A 24,863-nucleotide genomic window follows, 5' to 3' on the forward strand; every position below is an offset into this window, starting at 1 on the left:
CGGTATGCAACCATACTAAGCGCGCTGAGACGTGCACCTACACTCCAACGTGCACACTGGGTAACATAGGCCTGGAATGTCAGTGTGGCATATCCTAACACCTGCACACACATTGTGAAAGAGGAGACGTATTATCTTTGCACTGGTGAAAGTACATAAAGTGCATAAAGCGCAATGAAGAAGGTGGTACGGGTGTCAAAACGGGAAGATGGACAAGAGAAAACCGTGGTACTGTGCATGCATCTTCTATACTTTAACTGCACGATAATGCACACACCGGGACAGGTCTCATGGAAAGGTTGGTGTTTTTTTAGCGTTTTATATAGCGCAAACTTGACTCAAAGGTATAGAGTATCAGAGCGCTTTACATAGCACCAGTAACGTTACAAGAGGCACATTCATTTTTATTAGGCGCGGGGAGATTAAGTGATTTGCCCAGAATCACAGGGTGTTGCGCGTCCTTGCCGAGATGTGTTCATTCCTGCAGATGTGTATTCTGTAAACACAGCTCATTCTGTGAGGCCGAGGCTGCTGCAGAGAAGTCTGGATTTGTTGATCGCGCCAAGACACACACATGAATGAACCGATGAGCTTACGGGTTGACAGACACACCACCGGCACAAGCTAGATCCTCAAAGAGCTGAACACACACACACAGATGAAGACAGGTAATCAGCGTGAAGGTGCGACTCACGGAAACAGACACAATAAACAGACCATTCTCTAGACGTGAAAAGGAAACAGAGGCACATGGAGACACGCACAACACATGGGCAAACAGGTAAGTGTGAGTGACAGAGAAATGACGCTGCAAACGGACCCAGCGACACAGAGATATACTTTAAGCACACAGCAGACAATATAAGTAAAAGCCAGTGCGCACTGACAGATACATTAAAACAGACACAGTGACTCACAGCGATAGACACAGACACCAAGACTGGGGAAGCATGGCTACTGATGAGATTGCTTAAGGGTGGTCGTTAATTAAAGTCGCTGTCACTTGCGTTTGCTCTGCCTGTGATGCACACACACCACTTGTTACACACAAGGCGCAGCTCTACCAAGAGTGGAGGGTGAGGAGAACGTAGTGTAATACAGCTGTAGCAGCGTCACATCAGCATGTACATGTGTGCTGAGAACCCCAAAGCTGCGTGTGGAGGGCTCCTAACGTGCAGCGGAAAGAGGGAAAGACCAAATTAAAAAGAAACAGCGACGGAAGGGAAACGTTGCATGCGTACTATTTGTACTTGCAACAGTTATAAATGTTTTTAGATACGCTCGCTGATGCCCCATGGCGATGTCTGTGCTGTAGGAGATTAGAACCCACATCCGTCGGTAAGCAACCCAGTGGGCAACTGAGCACCGTGAATGTGATCTGAGGCGGAGTGGGTGCCCGGGCCTCTTGCTTCCTAACTTGATGCACTCAGAAAAGGTGGGGGAAGGGAACCAATGCATTTGTGCTCGAAAGGTGGGAGGGTGAAAGCAACAAATAAAACAAAGGACTGCGTTTGTGCTTGGAGTGTCGGAGGAGGGCTCCTAACGTAAAGCAGAAAGAGGGAAAGCCAAAATTAACAAGAAAACGGAACGATAATTATTTAGAGAAGACATGTCTAAATTGAATGAAAAATATCTTAAGGCTTTTCGAAATCGCTGGATTTGCCGTGGCCACGGGCGGAGGTGGAAGGCGAGCCATGGCAATCAGGAAAATTAACTCAGTCCGCTTATTACCTGCACAGAGCCGCCCAGTGCAACGTATGACTGCACGGCCATCACCACAAAAAAAAGTGTCAAGCAAAAAAATACTTATTTTATGGTGGAAAATGGGCTAAAAAGAAAAGGAGACACGGCCGGCCGGCCGTGAAAAAGCCTTTGATGCAGCAGGGGGTAATTAGGGGAGGAGAATGGCTGGGCTGAGGCGGAGCGGGAAGAGCTGCTGGCGGCACCAAGCTGACGATTTGATGCTGTGCACGCGCATTTTAACTAATTGCGCTTGCGCATTGAGTTAAAAGTGCACATGCACTTCATCAAATCGCCAGTGAATCGCCAGTGTAGGTAAGCTCTGTTTAAGCCTCTATAGTCTCGCTCTGCTCAATGCGCATGCGCATTGACAGGCGAGACCTAAAAAACCACTCTCAATCGTGGGTGGCACCCTCATATACATCGAAGGGACTCAGTTAAAAAGTATGCCTTATACAAGAGTAATATCCAACACACAAAAAACAGAAACACGATGTTTTAAATATAAGACTCGTAGGGAATGCAAGATTAGGTAAGCACGGTAAATAGAAATGAAGGGAACTAAAATGCTTAAGATTATCTTAACGTTTTTAGCATTATTTTTTCTGAACGTGTGCAGTGTTGGTGCCAGTGAAGTCTTTACTGGCAAAAAAAACAGTGCATGATTTCTGAACACTGAATGTTTAAAACTTTAAAGGTTAAGGACATGAATATAGGGCACAAAAGGGACCTGTTTCAAAGTCTGCTTTGAAATATGATAAAATACACTTACCTGGGTGAGGCTGAGGCCAGGGAAGTCTTGTCCTCAGTCCAGTACGGTGCAGTCTTGGGCACTTCAGTCCCGTCAGCAGTCGGTGGCGCAGCCAGACAGAGGTGCTACATACTAGTGCAGCTCAAGAGTCAAAACCATGCTTCACGCGAAATGTTCTAAACGGATACAGGAGGCATGTCGGAAGCATGCTCGGTGTATCTGTTTACAGCATGTGACCTGACGTCATTGATATCAAGTCACTCACCGACTAGCATGCACTATTGCAAAGGCAGCCTCCTATACCCCTCCCTGTCCCAACTCCTCACATGGTTGGGTGTGGTCAACTATGCTTGCTGATCACATCCCACCCTGAGACGGCTTAGGAAAGAGTGAGGTGGAGGCAACTTTAGCAATAATTGACGAGCAGCCCCGGAACTACAGGTCTGACACTGTACATGCCCGGGGCTGCTTCAAAATCGGATGCTGCTTAATGTCACCAATGGATGGTCCGTGAGGACCTGCAAGTACTGGAAGCCAGGGCTGGCATCATGTCAGCCCGCATAGCTTGCTTACACGTCACAATAACTGGCACACAGGCACTCAGGCATGGCTTGACAACATCTATGTCAGTGAGCGTCACATTAGGCAGGCAAAGCCACTGTTTCAATAATGAAATGTGGATGGTAATATGGCTTTACAAAATTGGATGGGCGAGGCCCTCTGTTTATTATCAGGAACCGCCCCTGTTGATGAGACTGTCCTGTTGAAGGAACCAGTGTGTGAGTGGAAGCTCAAAGGATTGCATATCTCAGCTCTGTGGGAACCTTGGGTAGGATTGTTGAATGGAAACCTCAAGGCAGCCAGACAACTGAAACTGTAAACACAGGTGCTGCAAAGCGGATTCACAACACCCTGTTTTGTGTCGTAGTGGAGCGGCACCAGAAAACTCCAATCAGAACATCACCTACCATAAATATTGTGTTCTAAATATTGTTCACCAACTTATTGCCTCACTGGATTTAATATTTGAAAATGTAGACAAAATGGGTCGATATGTTTGTTAAATATATATATAGGACACAATATGTCAGACAACATTTCAAACTACGGCTTTCTGACATTTATCAGTAAGGTGATTACAGGGGCAACTGAAAATCAAGCCATTTAACCCCTACCCATATGTATGTGTACATATATATTTATATATGTATTCACTGAAAAAAACAAAGGTTAAATTAACCTTATAGTTAGATGAATATGTCAGTGACAACAAAGTTTTGAACTACAGAACACAGATATTCACCAGTTATAGTGAGCAGAGCTAACTATAACTCGTGGCCCCACCATGTCATTATTATTACCTCACATATTACATCACTAATGATATGTTCTATGACATCACTCATGACATCTCAAATGGCATAACTGATTACATCACTGATGACATCATCCAATGAGTATGTTAGTTTGATTGATAGTTTACATAGTGGCGCATAATTACCATAGTACTTTGACAACTAATTTTGTACAGCCAATGTCCAGCTAATGGGTGTAAGTGTTTACAAAACACACATGCTCCTAATACATCACAGTTGTGTACAGGTATTGAACACATTAGAAAAGTTTGCATTGAAGAGTAACCCTGTGTGCAGGTGACAGTTGAAAACTTTTATTAAGTATGTTCCACACAGGTTTTTAGAAAAGCAGGTTTGCAACAGGGCAAAGATTCCACATACTAAGTATTGCAAGCAGCCTTGAGTTATTATACAGAATTGTCTCATCATGACAATTTATACGTAACATAGAAGACTGTGCACACCAGGTATTAACCCCTTCCATGCTGATGACGGCCCCCGTCCGGCATGCATCACGGTAGGCGTGTGCTGATGACGGCTGGGGGCCGTCATGATCCCGCCCACTCTTTAAAACGGCCACACAGCGCGAAAATTCGCCGCGCATGCAAGGGGTTAAACTATGAACATGTGCTTGTTTTGTTTCAAAAGATGGGCTCTCTGTAAAGTTTTCCACTACAGGAAGGCTGCAGGTAGTATAACCTTTGCTACCTTCAGACATTGCTTATTTTAAGCGAACAGTGTCTTTTTTGCCAATTGTTGCATAGAGTGTTCACTGTTCTTAGTAGATAATTTTTAATACTCTATAATGTATTTCAAATGAGAGTTTCACTGTCTGCAAAATGTGTGGTACACTGTCGGCAAAATGTGTGGTACAGAGTAAACTCTCTCTATAGAGTGAATACTGTTTACAGTACCCACTTCTCTAATCATATCAACTTCATTTCTCAATTTAGGTTCGGTGACTGTCAGGGGTTTGATATAGACAAAAGCACTGACTCTATATCAAACCCCTGACAGTCACCGAACTGCAAACAGTATTCACTCTATGGCGAGAGTGCCCTACTACGCATTCGTTTTGGAACAGACTGTCAGTATTTTTAGGAACTTGGCTTTCTCCGAACAGTTGAATCAAAAAAAGCACATTCTGCTGACCAGGATCTAGCTTCCTGCCAAATTTAGTGTATTCTGTTTAGCAGTTTTTGCTGTAGCCGTTACGGACACAGCACAATGTCTCCCGTTGCCCTCAGGGAGACCCAGTTCCAGGGAACACTAGAAAAAATACTGGCTGGGTGCAAAGCCTGCCCCTCTGCCCGTTTCTGGGAAGGGAGTGGGTGTGCTAGCTCATTCCCTTCCTGCCCATATTTCTCATGGGCAGGGGTCTGTACTGCTCCCACTCAAGGGCGGGAGCAGAAAAGAAAATGCTCCTGCCTGATGGGAACAGAGCATTGTGGAGTGCCGGGAGCCGGCTGAGTGGCGGGGCCTTGGGGCTCTCACGGCAACCCCAACATAAATTAAGGCAGTGGGTGTCGCAGGAGGGGCCAGTCTGAAACAACAGGAGTGTAACCCAAAGACCTAGTTGAGATCGGGGTAGGTACATGCAAAAAACATCTCAACCAGTGTTGGTAAGGAGGACGGTTAGGTATGTAAGTCAAAAACTTTACACGAGAGGACAAGCCAGGAGACTCTTAGTAAGTTTTTAGAATGTGCATACAGCATCATATATTTAAAAACAGGTGACAGAGGTAAGTCATAGTGTCACATTTTAAACCTATAATCATTTTACACATGCACATATATCCATGGAATGTATGCTTTACATGATTCTGCAACATTTAGTACTTCTTTACATATGTGAACTGGTTTATAATATACATTTTAGAGCTGTAGTTTGGATGATGTCATCGAACATGTCATGAGTGATGTAATATGTGAGGTCATAAGCAGTGTGTGGTGGGGCGTATGTTATTGTTAGCTCACTAAAATATAACAAGTGAATTTCAGTGGGTGATTTGGGTTTAAAGCTTAACTATGAATGACATTGTCACCTAACTATAATGTCCCTTGAACTTTTTTTTTCAGAGTAAGAATAAATACATATGTGTGTATATATATTTATTATACAGTGGCAGTCACCACTGGTTAGTTATGGTACAGCTGCACTTCCCACTAAAAAAGCATTTTTTTTATTTGCCTGTAACATAGGCAAATAATGTCCAGCATGCCAATTTCAGTGCACTTTTGTGCAAAGTAAAATAGTGTGTTTTTCTTATTTCAGCATCCACAAAAAGCGTCGCTCATAACTACAGCACAAAACTGCTCTCCAGATTTTACACCCAACTTGATATGACAGAAGAACTTTACTCAGAAAGTGTGCTTTTTTTGGTTTGAAATACATATATTCAATCGTTTTTAAAATATAACCCATTTGACAAATTTGCCAGCTGGGCTTGAAAAGGTTATCACTTTTGCATATCTTGTCAGTTGAAAAGCTATCCGTGGATTTCTTTATAACTTTTGTTCTGCTAGGTGAATATGCATAAAATTTGGCAGTCATGTAGTATTATCACACTTATGCAGGTCCATCAAAGGGGGGCTTTTTAAAAAAAGGCCCCTTACACGTGTTAATTTGATGATAACTTTAGTACATTGTGTTGAATCTGAACAAAATAAATTGTTAGAAGCTTTGAAAGATTGTGTAGGAAATTGTATTACTGATTGAGTGGGGCAAAACCCTACTCACGCAGCAACCACAATTCTTGTCAGAGTGAATCACAAGCAAACCCCAATTTAACCTGTGATTATTCCTCTGGTAGCTTGGGACAAAAGCAGTCAGGTTTACCTTAGAGGCAGTGTGTAAAGTGTCTAGGCAGCACTTCAAACACTAATAAAAGTAAAAACACAACACAAGTAAAAAATCTCAAAATAGTACCAAAAGGTGCAAAGATCAACTGTCACAGTCCAACACGACCAGATGGCCTCAAAGTCACAAGTCCAGGCTGGCCACGATGGAGCGCAGGCTGGGCATAGGACAGCCCACTGAAGTTTGTACCTTATGTCCTTGGTGCGCAGTCTGTGAACTGTTGCTTTGCGAGGCTATGCATCATCCAGCACCAGTTCTGGTGAAGCCGCGAGGCCTTCAGTGCTTTCCGTAGCTCTCCGTCAATTCTGATGAGCTGTGCAGCAACGCTTTGCAGGGCTCTGCGTCTCTTGGTGTCGGTTACGATGCAGCTACCAGCCATGTGGCAAGGCTTTGTGTTAGGCCTGTAGGAGCTCTCTCTGATGCCAGCCAAGGGCCCATGACTTGGGGAGGCACAACTTGGGGATCAGGAACACACTCCAGTGGAAGCCAGCATGACTTAGGCACGCCCAGGCAGGTCCAGTGCAGTAGGCTGCCTGGGCAGTTGCAGGGAGTCCTCTGGAGCGTGTTATCTCCCTGTAGCTCAGAACAGGAGGTCAGTCAGTGACTCTTGGAGTCACTCTAGCCTGGGATGAAGAGTGCAGTTCAAGTCTCAGCAAAACAGGCAGCAGGACAGAGAGTAACCAGGTAGTAGAGTGGCAGTCCATCTTCTAGCAAAACAGCACATCAGTGCTTCTTCTTTATTATCCACAGGTCCAGGAGTGTACTGATGACTGGGTCTGACAGTCCTATCTTTATATCTAATATATTTTTTAAAGTAGAATTGTCTAGAGAATTCCCTTTGAAGTTCTTAAAGTTTCGTGCCTCCTCTGTCTTGGTTCAAAGCTGGCTGCATGAACAGTGCAGAGGGTACAAGCCCTAACGTGAAGGAAGGGGACAGCCTATTAAGTTGCAAGTGGGGTTGTGCGCAGCTTTGCCGTCCATCCTGCCAGTTAATAGCCCATGCAGGTACACCTAACCCTTCTATTGTGTGGCTGTCTGGGAGGAATAGACACAGTCCAGCTGCCAACTACACCATGTCATGAGACCCAGGAACAGGCGGTAGGCACGAAATTAGGCAGGAAAAACCCAACTTTCTAAAAGTTTACACAAAGGAGTTAGGTCCTTGGCCGGGACTAAGGGTGGGCTGGACCGTTATAACTATAGCAAAAAACACATAAGTGCCCACACTCTCTTGGTTTATACTATACTTTTCATACAAACCAAATGAAAAAGTTCATTAGATCTGGTCGGGTATTTTTATTTATACCTTTCACTTCTATTTTTTAGCAAAAACTTTTTTTAGGCAGGAAAGGTTTACATATGTACAATACACAAAAATCACTATTTACACATCTATACCTATTACATTTAAGACAAAACAAACATTGCGCAAATTACAAATGAAGCAAAAAAACATCCAAATGACAATAGACAATCCAAAATTTTTTTTCTTCTTTTTTTCAATGTATCCACATCAATTTCATTCAAGACGTATACAAAGCAAACGTCAATTAACAAGAGCAACAAAACAAATGCCTATTTTTCATAACACTGTTGTATGGTGTCTGGCTCTTGTGGGTGTGCCGACGCGTTTCAGGTTCGGGTAATCAATTCCCAAACCCTCATCAGGGCTTTATTATTTATCTGTTTGTTTTCGAATCAGGCGGGGGATATAATTTACATTCCTTATTGGGGGCGCGCTATTTGGTGGGTCTCTGAGTAAAACTCCATGTGCACACGGCAGCGCCGATGGAGGGGGAAGACAAAGGTGGGACCGCTCTTTATCGCAATCCTCATAACCTTGTCTCGATTAATTTGAGAAGTATTAAATCCGCGCCTTGGCGGAAGCTGTTCAACCTGTAAGACCTGTTTTATGAATTACCAGGCTGCTCTTTTTTCTTTCCAAACTTCCTAACGACCCAGTCAGGGCCGTGTCTGAAAAAAAAAAACTCTCTCTCGAGCACTCTCACAAGCACCCTCTGGTTCGCCTGAACCAGGCGAACCAGAGGGTGCTTGTGAGACTGCACACAGCGTTGAGACAGCAAGACAGGGTGCTCGAGAGAGAGTTTTTTTTTTTTTCAGACACGGCCCTGACTCGGTCGTCCCTTGTAAAAAAACGCCCATAAGCTACGAAGAGTTGGTCAGATTTGTGGAACTGGGCCGTTCTGCTGATGTAGAACTTCAAGCACCGTTTAATGTCTAAGGAGTGCAAGCGTTGTTCCGCAGGAGACTGTGGGTTAGCAAAGAAAGTCTTCAGAACAACAGGTTCATTAATGTGGAAATCTGAAGGTACTTTAGGAAGAAAAGTAGGGTTAGTGCGTAGCAGCACACAATCCGACTGAAACTGAAGAAATGGTAGTTTGATCGTAAATGCATGAATGTCACTCACTCGACGCGAAGACGTCAATGCAAAAAGAAGAGCCACCTTCCAGGTGATGTACTTGAGGTCAGCTCTATGTATTGGTTCAAACGGTGCATTCATTAATTGTGCCAAAACAATGTTGTGGCGCCACACCGGAGGAGGGCGCCGAATTGGTGGAAATTTACGAAATAGTCCCTTGAAAAATTGGCGTATGATCCTAGATGAACAGAGGGAGGTGGAGCCATCGTGGCGAAAGCGTGAAATTGCCGCCAGAAAAACTCTTAAAGTCGCATGAGACAATCCTGACTGAGCCAATTGAAAGAAGAAAGGGGGGAGCTGTGCAGGCGTTGCACGCAAGGGATGCACACCGGCAGCAGCACACCAATGGCAGAAACGTTTCCATTTCAACTTGTATGTCTTTATAGTTGAAGGAGCTCTGGCCTGAGCAAGGACGTCTCGACATTCTTGAGGAATGGTCAGATGTGCAAATTCACAGTGTTCAGGTTCCAGGCTGATAAGCTCAGAGAAGAGGGGTCCGGATGGTAGATGAGACCCCTGTCCATGGAAAGAAGATCCATCCGAGGATGAAGAAGGATGGGCTTGCACTGGGACAGAAGGAGCAACTCCGAGAACCATGCCTGTCGTGGCCACCTGGGAGCAATGAGAATGATGTGGCAGGGTTCTCTCCGTATCTTCCAAAGCACTCGAGGCACTAGAGGGATTGGAGGAAAGGCGTAAGCAAACAGATTTGACCAGTTCATCAAAAGGGCATTGCCCTGTGACCCTTTGTGGGGATGCCAACTTGCGTAAGCTGGGCATTTCCGGTTCTCCGGCGTTGCAAAGAGATCCAGTGTTGGACGACCCCAGTGACGAAAGATCATGTCGAGTGTCGGTTGATGTAGCTCCCACTCGTGGGTGGATGAATGGGATCTGCTCAGGGAATCCGCCAGGAGGTTGGACAACCCTGGGAGATGAACTGCGGTGATCGTGATTTGGTGCTTGAGTGACCAGTCCCAAATTGCCTGTGCCAGGCGAGACAGTGCCGCAGATTTCGTTCCGCCCTGCTTGTTTATGTAGTGCATGCAGGTTGTGTTGTCTGTTTGTATAAGGACAGACTCTCCTTGCAGCACGGGTTGAAACGACTTGAGCGCTAGAAAAATGGCCATGAGCTCCAATTTGTTGATGTGCCAGGCTTTCTGATGTAGCGTCCATTTCCCTTTTATGGACAGGTCCTGGAGGTGCGCCCCCATCCCTCCAGAGATGCATCTGTTGAGAGTGTAAGATCTGGAGTGTCTGATAGGAACGACATCCCTGCTGCAAGCTGCAATGGCTGTGTCCACCATTTGAGCGCCGCTTTCATGCGAGTCGTGATAGAAATCAGATCATTGACCTGACGCCACTGTCCGTCTAATTCTTCTTGAATAGGACGCGTCCACAGTCTGCAATGTGGGATGAGTGCGATGCACGATGATGCCATCCCCAGAAATTACATCAGCAGTCGAACTGAAACGTTCTGTTTTGACAGTAGAAGAGACACTAGACGAAGAATCCTTTGTTGACGTTCCAGGGATACAAACGCCTTTGCTAGCGTGGTATCTAATGTGGCCCCTAGGAAACCCTTGCAAGTTGCAGGGTGTAATTGGGACTTTTCCAGGTTGAGAGACAGACCCAAGGAGCGAAACACCCTCTGACATAGGGAGGTATGGCGCAGCAGTTGTGAGCGGGACTGCGACTTCAGGAGGCAATCGTCGAGATATGGGAATATCTGGACACCTTGGAGGCGAAGAAAGGCCATGACCGGAGCCAATATCTTGGTAAAGACGCGAGGGGCGGAACGGAGGCCGAATGGCAGTACTCTGAACTGGAAATGCTGTTGCCCCACCTGGAATTGAAGGAACTTCCGATGACCTGGGAGTATTGGGACATGGAAGTAGGTGTCTCGGAGGTCGACAGTAGCCATGAAATCTACGACTGAGAGCAAACGCAAGATTTCTGTAAGCGGTAGCATGCGGAATGATAGATTCTTGAGATATTGATTGAGCGCTCTCAAGTCCAATATTGGTCTCCATTCCCCGTTCTTCTTGACGATTAGGAAAAAAACGGGAATAAAACCCCTTCCCCCTTTGAGACTTTGGCACTACCTCTACTGCACCCTTCTGAATCAGAAGGCAAACCTGATGGAAAAGTTCCTTGAGGTGTGGAGGAGGCGGTCCGGAAGGTGGAGTTGGAGGAGGGATTTCGACGAATTCTAATGCATGGCCCTTTTCCACAATGTCTAGCACCCAACGGTCCGTGGTGATGGAGGACCATTGAGAACCAAACAGAGAGATTCGACCTCCAATTTGTAGAGTTAAAGGCAAGTCATTGTCGTTTATTGGAAGATCCTCTGTAAGTGGACTTCCCTCTATAGGCTTTGGCTGGCTGTTGGCGAGACGACTATTGTCGATTATAGGAGTAACGCTGGTTGTTTTGATTATAAGGACGATATTGATTGCTTCCTTCTCCAAAATTAGAGTTGGTGCCTCGTCCTCTAGCTCCACGAAAGGGCTGCTTTTTATATTGCAGGGTTCCTAAGGCACGTGCCGTTTCTGTGTCCTTTTTAATGGACTGCAGTGCCTCATCAATGTGTGCCCCAAATAGTGATTTGCCATCATACGGCATATCCAGAATCTTTGCTTGAACTTCCTGACGGAAGGAGGTGGAGCACAACCAGCCTTGTCTTCGTAAGACTGCAGCTCCCGCAAGCTGTCGGAAACCAGTGCAGGCCACATCAACTGCACAATCAATCAGTTCTTCTGATGTTCTTTCGCCTTCCTGGAGAAGTTGTAACGCCTCCGTCTTGGAAGCATCCGGAAGCATAGCCACATAAGCGGCCATGCCTGCCCATATTTGGCGGTCGTAACGACCCAAAATGGCCATCGCATTAGCCGCCCTCACCGTGGTGGATGACATCGTGGAGAACTTGCGGCCTATCGCATCAAGGCGACGGCCCTCACGGTCTGGCGGCGCTGTGATAGTGGATGCGGGATTCCGGGATCCCCGCTGGGCTGCTTGTGTAACAACCGAATCCGGCCAATGAGGCATGCTGGGGTTCCTACAGGCGCCTTATACTTCTTTTTCAATCTTGCCAATTGGGAAGGCAAGGAATTTGGTGTTTTCATCAATTTTTCTCCTTCAGCCCAGATGAAATCAATAATAGGAACAGTATGAATCTGTTTGAATGGCTGACTTTTAAAATCATAGAGGAAACAATCCTCCTCTCTTTGGACTTGTGGCAGCTTAAAACGTTGAGCCGCTCTGTCCATTAGCTGATGGAAACTTGCAATATCTACTGAAGGAGAATCCCCTTGCGGCACTTGAGATGGGGACGGTGTTTGAGCCCGATAGTCATCCCACTCCGCCATATTCTCATCAGCATCCACATCCGTAACCTCCCCATCTTCTCGATCAGGTGGGTTCTCCTCCTCAGCATCCGGATACACAGTTGCGTCTACTTGAATGGATGTATGTCTCTGAGTAACTGCAGGTGTTTGAGGCACGAAAGGAGCAGCTGACGGCTCCGCCGTAGGTGCTAAGATGGAAGGAACAGTAGACACCTGTGGTGATGGAGGGAAACGTCTGTTATAGTCATCTAACATATTCTGTAGGTTAGAGATGAGCGACAAAGGTAACGTCGCAGTCGGAATTTGAACAGGCATTTCTTCATCTTCGCCATATTGCTCCTCCTCATCATTGCTGAACTCTTGGCATGTTATAATGAAATCAGATGGACTGTGAGCGTCAGTGAAGGACTCATGCACATCCACTTCAGACTCCTGGTCTGAATCCGTAGCAAACAAAGGTGAGGGAGGCAGTGTTATCACCAGAGAGTGCAAGGTGGGCACTTGGAATCTTATGACCTTTGTGAGGAGTGTCATCCTTTGCGGAACCGGTGGAAGATAATGGCAGCAAAGGCAGAGAGGCAAATGATGATGACATCGTAGTTGTCTTTTCCACAGTCGGAGACTCCACCGTCGACGGCAATGATCCTGTTGATGGTGCCGTCGTCAGCATCGACGCCGACGACGAAGGTGTCTTGGTTTTGGTCGTCGAAAACGTCGTCGACGGTGACATCATCAACGAGGCAGCCGTCGACGGTGATGTCGTCGACGGCAATGGTGTCGTCGACGGAACCTTTGTCGACGCGTCCGTCGACGGAACCTTCGTCGACGGCAATGGCTTCTTCTTCGTTGATGGGGCCGTGGTCGACGGAACACTCGTCGACGGAATACTCGTCGTCGAAGGGGTCGACGAAGTTACCATCTTCACACTTTTCGTCAACGATGATCTAGCCGTCGACGGAATCTTCTTCGTCTGAGGATCACCTTGAACTGAGGATCACCTTCATCGTCGACGACGTTGACGGAAAAGCTGTAGACGACCCAGAAGCCAGCGTTGTCGTGACCGTCGTCGTCAACGTACCAGAGACAGCCAGTCTCGTTGACGGAACTGTAGTGAACACTGTCGTCGACGGAGCAACAGTTTTCCTCACAGAAAAACCTGTGGAAGTCACAGCAGTAGCCTGAGAGCCAGGTCTCGTGGGCACAGAAGTAGTATGGAGAGGTGAAGATACCGCAGGGGCCAAAGAAAGAGACATTTTCAGTTTTTTTATAAATGGAGAAGGCAACTCCTGCACACTACTTCTTTTGGAGGCTGCTCGGGAATGGCCAGACATGAGGCTTTCAGCATCAGAAAGTACATGCTCCTTGTCCTTTAGTCTCTGAAGCCAGAGGAGTAGACGGCCTTCCCTATCTTTTAAAGTCTTAGTGGAGAAAGTTCTAAAGAACTTACAGCTTCCCACTTCATGGTCAGGGTAAAGACAGTAAATACACTTACTGTGTGGATCCTCTGAATAAAGTCTTAGCTTTCCACATGAAGAACAAGCTCGGAAGAGAGATTTCTTACTTGAAGACATGTTGAAAACCAGGCAAAAGGCAGAAGAGTAGAGAAAACTGAGCAGAGCTCAGGGAGACTCCCTTAAAAACGACGTGCGGTAGAAAATCTGAGGTGCTGAGCTCTGAGGAGAAGATTCTAGAGGGTTGCTGACGCCTGATTGGCTGCAGTTTGGACCAACATAATGACAAGGAAAGACTGCATATGGTTTTTTCCTTTCCCATGCATTCCTATGTAGCAATGTGGGTAAGCTGTTTATGCCTTTTTTCTAGTACATATTTCAGTTTTTATGTTGTTACATATATATATATATATATATATATATTCGTGCTCAGTGGGGTGTCCAACAATAGGCATCACTCGAATGCAGCTTCGTTTTTCCCCGTAAAAGCTTTTCTTTATTTATTGGCATGCGTGTCCTCAATTCTCAGTTATTTGCAGCATACCCCCGCAGCCTGACGCGTTTTGTGGCTTCACTTCTTCAGAGGCTGAGCGGGCGGAAGAGGCATTGCGGGTCACGCCTCCCTTTTAAACAACATCATACGCTGTCATGCAGCTGCTTCAATTAAGACTGTATGCAATGTTCTATGGGAGATGTAGTCCGCCTTTACTTCCACAGATGGATGCCCCCAGAGTATTTGCTGAATTCTTAGCTCACCTGGAGCCCCAAGGATCGGTGACACGCTGATCCAGAAGGTGCATTCCACAGTTGAGTCCACATTAAGACTCCATGGCTCCCTTCGAAGATGGGATGGTGCATGCCTAGCGGCAGGACGGCCGCTTATAAATTCGTGCTCAGTGGGGTGTCCAACAATAGGCATCACTCGAATGCAGCTTCGTTTTTCCCCGTAAAAGCTTTTCTTTATTTATTGGCATGCGTGTCCTCAATTCTCAGTTATTTGCAGCATACCCCCGCAGCCTGACGCGTTTCGTGGCTTCACTTCTTCAGAGGCTGAGCGGGCGGAAGAGGCATTGCGGGTCACGGCTCCCTTTTAAACAACATCATACGCTGTCATGCAGCTGCTTCAATTAAGACTGTATGCAATGTTCTATGGGAGATGTAGTCCGCCTTTACTTCCACAGATGGATGCCCCCAGAGTATTTGCTGAATTCTTAGCTCACCTGGAGCCCCAAGGATCGGTGACACGCTGATCCAGAAGGTGCATTCCACAGTTGAGTCCACATTAAGACTCCATGGCTCCCTTCGAAGATGGGATGGTGCATGCCTAGCGGCAGGACGGCCGCTTATAAATTCGTGCTCAGTGGGGTGTCCAACAATAGGCATCACTCGAATGCAGCTTCGCTTTTCCCCGTAAAAGCTTTTCTTTATTTATTGGCATGCGTGTCCTCAATTCTCAGTTATTTGCAGCATACCCCCGCAGCCTGACGCGTTTCGTGGCTTCACTTCTTCAGAGGCTGAGCGGGCGTAAGAGGCATTGCGGGTCACGCCTCCCTTTTAAACAACATCATACGCTGTCATGCAGCTGCTTCAATTAAGACTGTATGCAATGTTCTATGGGAGATGTAGTCCGCCTTTACTTCCACAGATGGATGCCCCCAGAGTATTTGCTGAATTCTTAGCTCACCTGGAGCCCCAAGGATCGGTGACACGCTGATCCAGAAGGTGCATTCCACAGTTGAGTCCACATTAAGACTCCATGGCTCCCTTCGAAGATGGGATGGTGCATGCCTAGCGGCAGGACGGCCGCTTATAAATTCGTGCTCAGTGGGGTGTCCAACAATAGGCATCACTCGAATGCAGCTTCGCTTTTCCCCGTAAAAGCTTTTCTTTATTTATTGGCATGCGTGTCCTCAATTCTCAGTTATTTGCAGCATACCCCCGCAGCCTGACGCGTTTCGTGGCTTCACTTCTTCAGAGGCTGAGCGGGCGTAAGAGGCATTGCGGGTCACGCCTCCCTTTTAAACAACATCATACGCTGTCATGCAGCTGCTTCAATTAAGACTGTATGCAATGTTCTATGGGAGATGTAGTCCGCCTTTACTTCCACAGATGGATGCCCCCAGAGTATTTGCTGAATTCTTAGCTCACCTGGAGCCCCAAGGATCGGTGACACGCTGATCCAGAAGGTGCATTCCACAGTTGAGTCCACATTAAGACTCCATGGCTCCCTTCGAAGATGGGATGGTGCATGCCTAGCGGCAGGACGGCCGCTTATAAATTCGTGCTCAGTGGGGTGTCCAACAATAGGCATCACTCGAATGCAGCTTCGCTTTTCCCCGTAAAAGCTTTTCTTTATTTATTGGCATGCGTGTCCTCAATTCTCAGTTATTTGCAGCATACCCCCGCAGCCTGACGCGTTTCGTGGCTTCACTTCTTCAGAGGCTGAGCGGGCGGAAGAGGCATTGCGGGTCACGCCTCCCTTTTAAACAACATCATACGCTGTCATGCAGCTGCTTCAATTAAGACTGCATGCAATGTTCTATGGGAGATGTAGTCCGCCTTTACTTCCACAGATGGATGCCCCCAGAGTATTTGCTGAATTCTTAGCTCACCTGGAGCCCCAAGGATCGGTGACACGCTGATCCAGAAGGTGCATTCCACAGTTGAGTCCACATTAAGACTCCATGGCTCCCTTCGAAGATGGGATGGTGCATGCCTAGCGGCAGGACGGCCGCTTATAAATTCGTGCTCAGTGGGGTGTCCAACAATAGGCATCACTCGAATGCAGCTTCGCTTTTCCCCGTAAAAGCTTTTCTTTATTTATTGGCATGCGTGTCCTCAATTCTCAGTTATTTGCAGCATACCCCCGCAGCCTGACGCGTTTCGTGGCTTCACTTCTTCAGAGGCTGAGCGGGCGGAAGAGGCATTGCGGGTCACGCCTCCCTTTTAAACAACATCATACGCTGTCATGCAGCTGCTTCAATTAACCACTTGGCTGCTAAGGCACATGATGCTCTTCCATTGACTTTCCATTGAAATCAATGGAAACTCCATGACGAGTTACCCTTGTCATTAGCACTGAAGGGGTTAAGACTGTATGCAATGTTCTATGGGAGATGTAGTCCGCCTTTACTTCCACAGACTGATGCCCCCCAGAGTATTTGCTGAATTCTTAGCTCACCTGGAGCCCCAAGGATCGGTGACACGCTGATCCAGAAGGTGCATTCCACAGTTGAGTCCACATTAAGACTCCATGGCTCCCTTCGAAGATGGGATGGTGCATGCCTAGCGGCAGGACGGCCGCTTATAAATTCGTGCTCAGTGGGGTGTCCAACAATAGGCATCACTCGAATGCAGCTTCGCTTTTCCCCGTAAAAGCTTATCTTTATTTATTGGCATGCGTGTCCTCAATTCTCAGTTATTTGCAGCAAACCCCCGCAGCCTGACGCGTTTCGTGGCTTCACTTCTTCAGAGGCTGAGCGGGCGGAAGAGGCATTGCGGGTCACGCCTCCCTTTTAAACAACATCATACGCTGTCATGCAGCTGCTTCAATTAAGACTGTATGCAATGTCCTATGGGAGATGTAGTCCGCCTTTACTTCCACAGATGGATGCCCCCAGAGTATTTGCTGAATTCTTAGCTCACCTGGAGCCCCAAGGATCGGTGACACGCTGATCCAGAAGGTGCATTCCACAGTTGAGTCCACATTAAGACTCCATGGCTCCCTTCGAAGATGGGATGGTGCATGCCTAGCGGCAGGACGGCCGCTTATAAATTCGTGCTCAGTGGGGTGTCCAACAATAGGCATCACTCGAATGCAGCTTCGCTTTTCCCCGTAAAAGCTTTTCTTTATTTATTGGCATGCGTGTCCTCAATTCTCAGTTATTTGCAGCATACCCCCGCAGCCTGACGCGTTTCGTGGCTTCACTTCTTCAGAGGCTGAGCGGGCGGAAGAGGCATTGCGGGTCACGCCTCCCTTTTAAACAACATCATACGCTGTCATGCAGCTGCTTCAATTAAGACTGTATGCAATGTTCTATGGGAGATGTAGTCCGCCTTTACTTCCACAGATGGATGCCCCCAGAGTATTTGCTGAATTCTTAGCTCACCTGGAGCCCCAAGGATCGGTGACACGCTGATCCAGAAGGTGCATTCCACAGTTGAGTCCACATTAAGACTCCATGGCTCCCTTCGAAGATGGGATGGTGCATGCCTAGCGGCAGGACGGCCGCTTATAAATTCGTGCTCAGTGGGGTGTCCAACAATAGGCATCACTCGAATCACTATATAGTATATAATTGCTATTTTATTTACCGTGGGACTCCCACTCCGACGACGGGGAATATTCAAGCATGTGAATCTATGAAAGACACCCCAATACTGGAGAAGTATGGGGACAGGCGTACCGCTTAGGGAGGGAGATTGTTTCCCAGGCTTTGCGGAGCTGGTAGGGGGTTCTGGTTTCAGAGGCGGGGGGTTTCACCATCAGTTGGTCTTGGGGCGCAATGTTTTGGGTCCTCAGAATAGGACTGAAAGGGGCATTTGTCCGGGGGTAAATTAACGGGAATCCAATAACGAACGCATACACACAGAGTAGGGTTGGAGGGAGACAAAAGCGTGCTAGGGAGAGCGGCGGGGGCAGGGGCACTAACTTAGGCGACTAAGGAAGAGGCAGCGTCAGGTTCAGTTACAGGGTCAGAGGAGGGAAGGGGGCCGTCCGAGGAAAGGAATTTGTTCGATAAGGAGTACAGGGTGGGACTGGCTATACCCTATTGGGCGGTCCGAAAAAGTCAGGAGGCTGCTGCTCCACCAGGCACGGCGGGGAGCGCCACCCGAATGAAGGGGTTGGCGCCATGCAGACAATAGCCGGAGTCCTGTAGTAACAGCAAGAGACATAGCTGCCAAGGTTTCAGAGTGCGTAGGCATGACATGTAATAATTTCACGTATAAGTATCAGTGACATTCAACAGCCATCAGTGACACTTTACTGCAAACAAAAAACAAGCAGCAAAGACAAGGGAAACATTAAGTTCACAAATTACACAAAGTTAAGGAACAAACGACTTTACAACGGCTTCAAAGCACCGAAAACGGAGGCCTTCAAACGCTTTCACTTGCACCGCTACGAGGACAAGGATGTTTGCAGCAGGGGAAACTGTTCTCGGACTGCTGGGGGGCTCACAGTGGGATAGCGGATGCCAGGGGGAGACCGGGAGCACAGTGTGGTTCGTGGGGCGGGCGGTGTGGGGGTCCCGGGGGGGGGGGCGACAGGCGTTGCGGGTGAAGCTGTCCACTTTGGGGAACTGGGAGTGGCATTTGGTTTGCGGTTTGGGATCGGTGTCCAGTGATCCTGGGCGAGGTTTAGGGCAATATGATGAAAATTCTATTGTTAATGTACAATTTATTTCAAACCACGCCGATCTATGTCATAGTGGCGAAAGGTCTTAAATGTTATTGTTGTGTGGGATATGATTTGGCCTTCGGTAAAAGTACTCACGCATCTCAAGGATAAAACAGGAATTGTGGCGGTGAGACATGGGGGGGCTGAAGGTTGTCGGCGTGGGTGGAGGCACATTGGATGGTCGCCGTCAAGGGAGGTGGGGTCTGGCGGGAGGGGTTGGGACAGTTGGGCAGGGGTGACATGCAGCTCCAGGGTGGGGGTGCGGCTGCAACTAGGGTTTGGACCAGGTGTCTGCGGACCAGGCACCGGCACACACGGTGGATTGCGTGTCGCCCCCTTCCGTTGTCGGGCGGCGAAGGGTGGATGTGAGTATGGGTTTGGGGTCTTTGCCCAAGAGGTGATGACTGTTCTGACTCCGACCCGCTGCTGGTGTCCATGGATGGCGGGTCAGGGTAATTGTGTTGATTGGGAGGGGTCACACAACACCTTAAAAAAAAAAGTGGGAAGGGCTGACTGAGGGATAGTAGCGCTCTGGGAGGGAACTGTAAGGGAGGGGCAGCAGGGTGATAACGAGTAGAGACCAGGAGCTCATTGGCTATTAATGAGTATCTTTTAGAGAGGAATCATTGATGCCAATTGGTAAAGTGCAGCGGAAGGCGGTGTGCACTTCCATTCTTTATGCCTCAGCCTTTCATCCTTCTGGGGCCGGTTGGATGGGTTACAGTTGCGGTTGCTATCGGCTGCGGTGCATGCGGGCGCTTGGGAGACAAGGGAGGGGGTGGTCGGGCGATGTCTGGGGGTGAGGTAAAATGGAGGGGGGTTGCTCACCCCAGCGTTGCTGCACGTGTCTTTTCACATTTCAAACCGGGTGCCAAATTTCCCTGCATCTCTCTGCTTCCTCAGCATCGGCCTGACACACCCACCTCTTGCGCTTGCACATTGGACAGCCTTCCTCAATTGGCTTCCTGGGAGTGGTCTCCTTCCAATAAACCTGCGGTACCACAATAATGATCGGGGGAGGTAGGCACGCGAGCACTTGTGCACAGAACAGCTAAGAACTCGCCTCCAAAACATTGTATGGGCAATATGGCCCATCTGAAGATTGATAATGTCTGGGCCGGGTCAAGAGCGTGAGGATTGGGCCCGTATTGAATAATAATTTTATTTACAAAATAAATAAATCTGAAACGATTTGGCTCTCTAATTGGTTGACAAGGTCCACCAATCACAAAGCATATTTGATAGTTGCCAACCAATCAGAGAGCCGACTGGCCCATGCAGACAGCATGAGCAAGACACTCCGTAGAGGTCAAAGACTCGGACTGTGTTTGAACAAGAAATAAAAACGCTTGCCATCTGTTTTCATTCAGCTGCTTGTATTTGCATCTGGGCTGAGTGAAAACACATGCGCTTGTCACGATGGGCGGTATCACAAAACTGCAAGGGCGTCAACAAAAGTGACAGCCAGCAAACCAAAAGCTTGGAAAAAACATTAATCACCACCTAAGCCAATTGGAAACGGTTGAGACACAGGGGCGTGGATTAAAGTTCCCCTTCTTAGAGTGTTTACTATAGTCCTCGCAGGGCGAGGAGCGCATGTGCACTCCAACGCCAGGTGGGACCTAAAAGACATACAGACAAGCACATAACACTCATCAACCTCAACTTGTATACTGGATTGCTATTTGGACATGTGTTGTGGTAAGAGGTATTTGTCAAGCGTGTTCACATACCAGCATTGTTAATGCTGACTTTATCCGAGTAAGATCCAGAATGATGTAGAATAACTCTAGACAATCCTTAACACACTCTAAGCTACACTTCAAATGAAAGAAGATAGGAACAGATATCCTGTTGTACTAGCTCTTTCTAAAGATCAGTACTGTTCCATTGTAGGTATAGCAGTAATGATGGAATGTGTCAATTTTGAACCATATCTGTAGACCATTGACGCTGAGAGGAACTGGTGATATTGTGTAATGGAATGGATACTTGTCTTCCTGACAACAGCTTGTATTATCCTGACAATAGTGTAGTTGCCCAACAGAGAAATGAAAACACCTATACCACTAGAAGGACAGTAGCCCAGCTCAAAAGTGCAGATCCTATCCCATTAAAAATATAGCAGCCTTGTGAATGTGTGTTCGTGTATCCCACTTAAAACACAGCTCTCCTAAAACAATTTGCTGATGTGGAAAAAGTATTGCTTGTTTACACAATGCATAGGCAAAATTTAGAGAGCCATTCGCAACACCAATATGATCTGTGCGGACCTATGCTTAGTCATATGTGCCAGGATCTAGTATTTTCTGTGTGAGATGAGCTTTACTTACTCGTGTTGATGAGAAACTGGTTTGACACCCCGGGGTGATCCACATCATGGATGGAGGCTGCAAATAACGCAGCTAGAATCTCCAAGTCTGTGAACACCGCCTGAAAGAAAGATAAAAAAAAGTTAGTGAGCTTTTGCCTGAATCCTTCTGGATCACAGCTATGTTTCCTATATTCATATCCATAAATAACTTGACTTGGAGGTTAAAAATCCACCAATCAAATAAAAAAATGTTATACTTCATAGTTAATCATTGCCTGCCACAAAAACCTGTCAAAATGCCCAAAAATACAGAAGAACAAACAACAAAATCTTGTCTCTGTGAAGCCCTATACCTTGCAAATAAGCTCTCTCCCATGCATGTGAAATCATACAGACTTGACGGTGCTAAGCAAAGTTTCATGAAGAATCTATATTAGGCACTTCACCCTGAACTCTTACTAACAGATACAAAGAAAACATAGATGCTGGAGCTTCACAGAAATTTGGGGTAGACTCAAAGGGAAATGTATGCTGTGGTTTGTTTATTTATTTATGCATTTCTAGAGTGCAACTGAAACCTAGAAAGGTGCCCTGTGCTTACAACAGCCATATATTGAACTAAACCACCTAAACAGCAGATTAGAGAGTATAAAGCCAAGTCTATAAGGATTTCCCAAATGCCAGAAGTTCCTCAAAGGTGCGGACAAAGAGGGAAAGATTATTCCAGAGACTGCAAGCTTTCACCGAAAAAAATAATCCCCCAGAACAAATTTGATTAAACTGAGGAAGATGAGCAACAGCAAGTGTTTAGGGTAGTAGTGAAATAATTTATCTTAGAGATAAAGGGTGCCAGCCTAGTGAACTGCCTTATGCACAATGCTACAGTTTTTAAAGATGATTTTTTTCTACACAGGAAGCCAGTGTAGTTTGTCCAAGGCTTATGAGACAGAAGAATGGTGGGGAACAGCCAATGCTAGTCTAACTGCGGACTCTGCATCCAATACATGCGTCTGAGCAGGGAGTCAGGGGTACACAAAAACAGAAAGTTCCCATGACACATCCTGCTCAAAACAGCATGCTGGTCCACCAGTAGGAAGAAATGGGTGAATTTTCCACAAATTCTTCAACAAGAAAAAATAAATGGAAGACAGCTTGGTAACCTGGCTGGTTAGGTAGATAGCCTCACTGAAATTAAACTCCAGGTATCTCATAGACAAGGAAGCTATAGGAATAGCCTCACCTGGCAGAGGCCAGAAATCAGTGCTTATCAGGGGGGGGGTCGGGGGAGGGAAGGGGGTTATTACGTATGGAGCAGCAAAGAATCTCTGTTTTATTTTCATTGAATTCTGGGTAAGCAAACAGTGATATTATGCATACAAACTTGAGAGGACCTGGAGAAAATTGTTTAACTGATATGAGGAGCTAAGTGTCATCAGCATAATTAACTCCAAGATTCTGATTCAGATGGACAAGCGGTCTAAGATAGACATTAAATAAGGTGGGGTTCAGGGAAAAGCCTTGCAGTAGCCCTTAACCAATAGTTCTAAAAGCTGAGTGAAATCGGGGTGGGATATGCACAACTAGATATCTGTTCCCAAGAAAGCAGATACACCAACAGCAAGCAGAGCCCTAATGCTGCTTTCTGGCCTTCTGGAAATCAACATTTTATGAGTGACCATATCAAAGGTGGCCGAAAGCTCTAATACCATTAGGGCCTGCGTGGCCCATATTGACTGCCATTCGAAGAATGTCCAGAACAGAAAGAAGGTCAAATTCGGTACCATGTGAAGGGAAAAACCCTGGTTGGGCTGGGTCAAGCAAGTGGTTAGGCTCCAGATAGGCTGATAAGAGCATATTGACATGTTTATCTAGGATCTTTACTGGGAATGGTAAAAGAGATACTGGTCGAAAGTTACTGAGATTAGACAGGTCGGCTGTAGGCTTGATCAGCAAGGGACATTTCCACTCAAAGTGTACTATGCTTGAAGATAATGAGAGATTACAGATGGATTGTAAAGGATCAGTTGCAGAGGCACCCAATATTCGAATATTCCAAACAGGCTTTAAACACATACATGCACGGCATTTCTTCCCAGAACCTAGGACGTAGAGGGAAGAGCTGCGACCAAGAGGAAACAGGGTTAGGAAGTGGTTGGAGGGAGGCATACATTTAGAAGCAAATTAAAATGTAGTAGTAATTTTGCTGTGTTAGGGATTGAAGTTATATCTATGTTAGCAGCATGGCACAATCAATTGTTCTCTAAAGGCTCTAAACGTTTTTGAATTCCCCACCTTCACTCTTTTGCTATCACAATGTCAAGCTGGGCATTAACAGTGAATGTATATGATGTGTGTGTCTCAGAGTTATTAAAGAGTCATCATCCACCAGAAAGCCCACCACAAACTGGAGAGACACCCTGAATATCACTCTTATTTACATTGAGCTTCCAACCTGAACCATATCTGTCGGACATGCAGGTATTTGTTAGGTTCAGATAAAACAGCCATGCTTACAAGAGACTTCCTGATCCTATGATTCCAGACCCTATATTTCCCCATTCTTATTTGTTTAGAAACATAAACAATATTAACCGTTACTATTCGCTCCTTCACAAAATGGCTGGTCAATACTTAATACGTATATTTGCATTGACTTGCTCAAATTCTTATGATAGAAGCAATGTCTGTTGTCATATGACATTTGCCATGTGCCGGGCTAAGAATTGTATTAGATTCCTGAACAATGTTCACTACTGTAAAAAATTATAATATTTAGAATTATAAATGGTTAATTGTTTTTCATGAAAGGATTCTCAGTGACATCAAATAGACACAGAGCAAAGCCTGGTTTCCAGACACCCATTTCCACCACCCTTGGCTTATCCCTACTTACTTCAAAAACCGACTCGACAACAATGCACATGATAGCAAGGAGTTCTTCAACATCGTGAAGGAACTCTCTAACCCCAGCTCCAACACCAAAGACATACCGCCATCGCAAGGCCTGTGTTACTCCCTCACCACTTTCTTCCACCGCAAGATAGCAGCCATCCACAACAGCTTCAACACCCATACAGCCCCAACAGACAGCAACACAACAGACTCTCCGCACATCATGGACCACAACCCCCTGCTAGCCTGGGCCAGCATGAGCACCGATGACACCATCAAGAAAGACCATGAGCACAAGTCACTCCGGCTCTCCGT

The 24,863-nt window shown here is 46.6% G+C and overlaps 1 protein-coding gene across 2 annotated transcripts in view; it reads right to left on the bottom strand.

Annotated features, from left to right (window-relative positions):
- Window positions 1-24,863, bottom strand: part of PDE4A (phosphodiesterase 4A) — a 974,338-nt gene that overhangs the window by 35,848 nt on the left and 913,627 nt on the right. For both annotated transcript variants that reach the window (XM_078640009.1, XM_078640014.1), the window contains exon 11: window positions 21,676-21,775. In XM_078640009.1, the coding sequence (XP_078496135.1) occupies window positions 21,676-21,775 (100 nt within the window). The remainder of the gene's footprint in view (window positions 1-21,675; window positions 21,776-24,863) is intronic.

Source organism: Lissotriton helveticus, chromosome 1_1 (assembly GCF_964261635.1).
Source record: "Lissotriton helveticus chromosome 1_1, aLisHel1.1, whole genome shotgun sequence".
Lineage (NCBI taxonomy): Eukaryota > Metazoa > Chordata > Amphibia > Caudata > Salamandridae > Lissotriton > Lissotriton helveticus.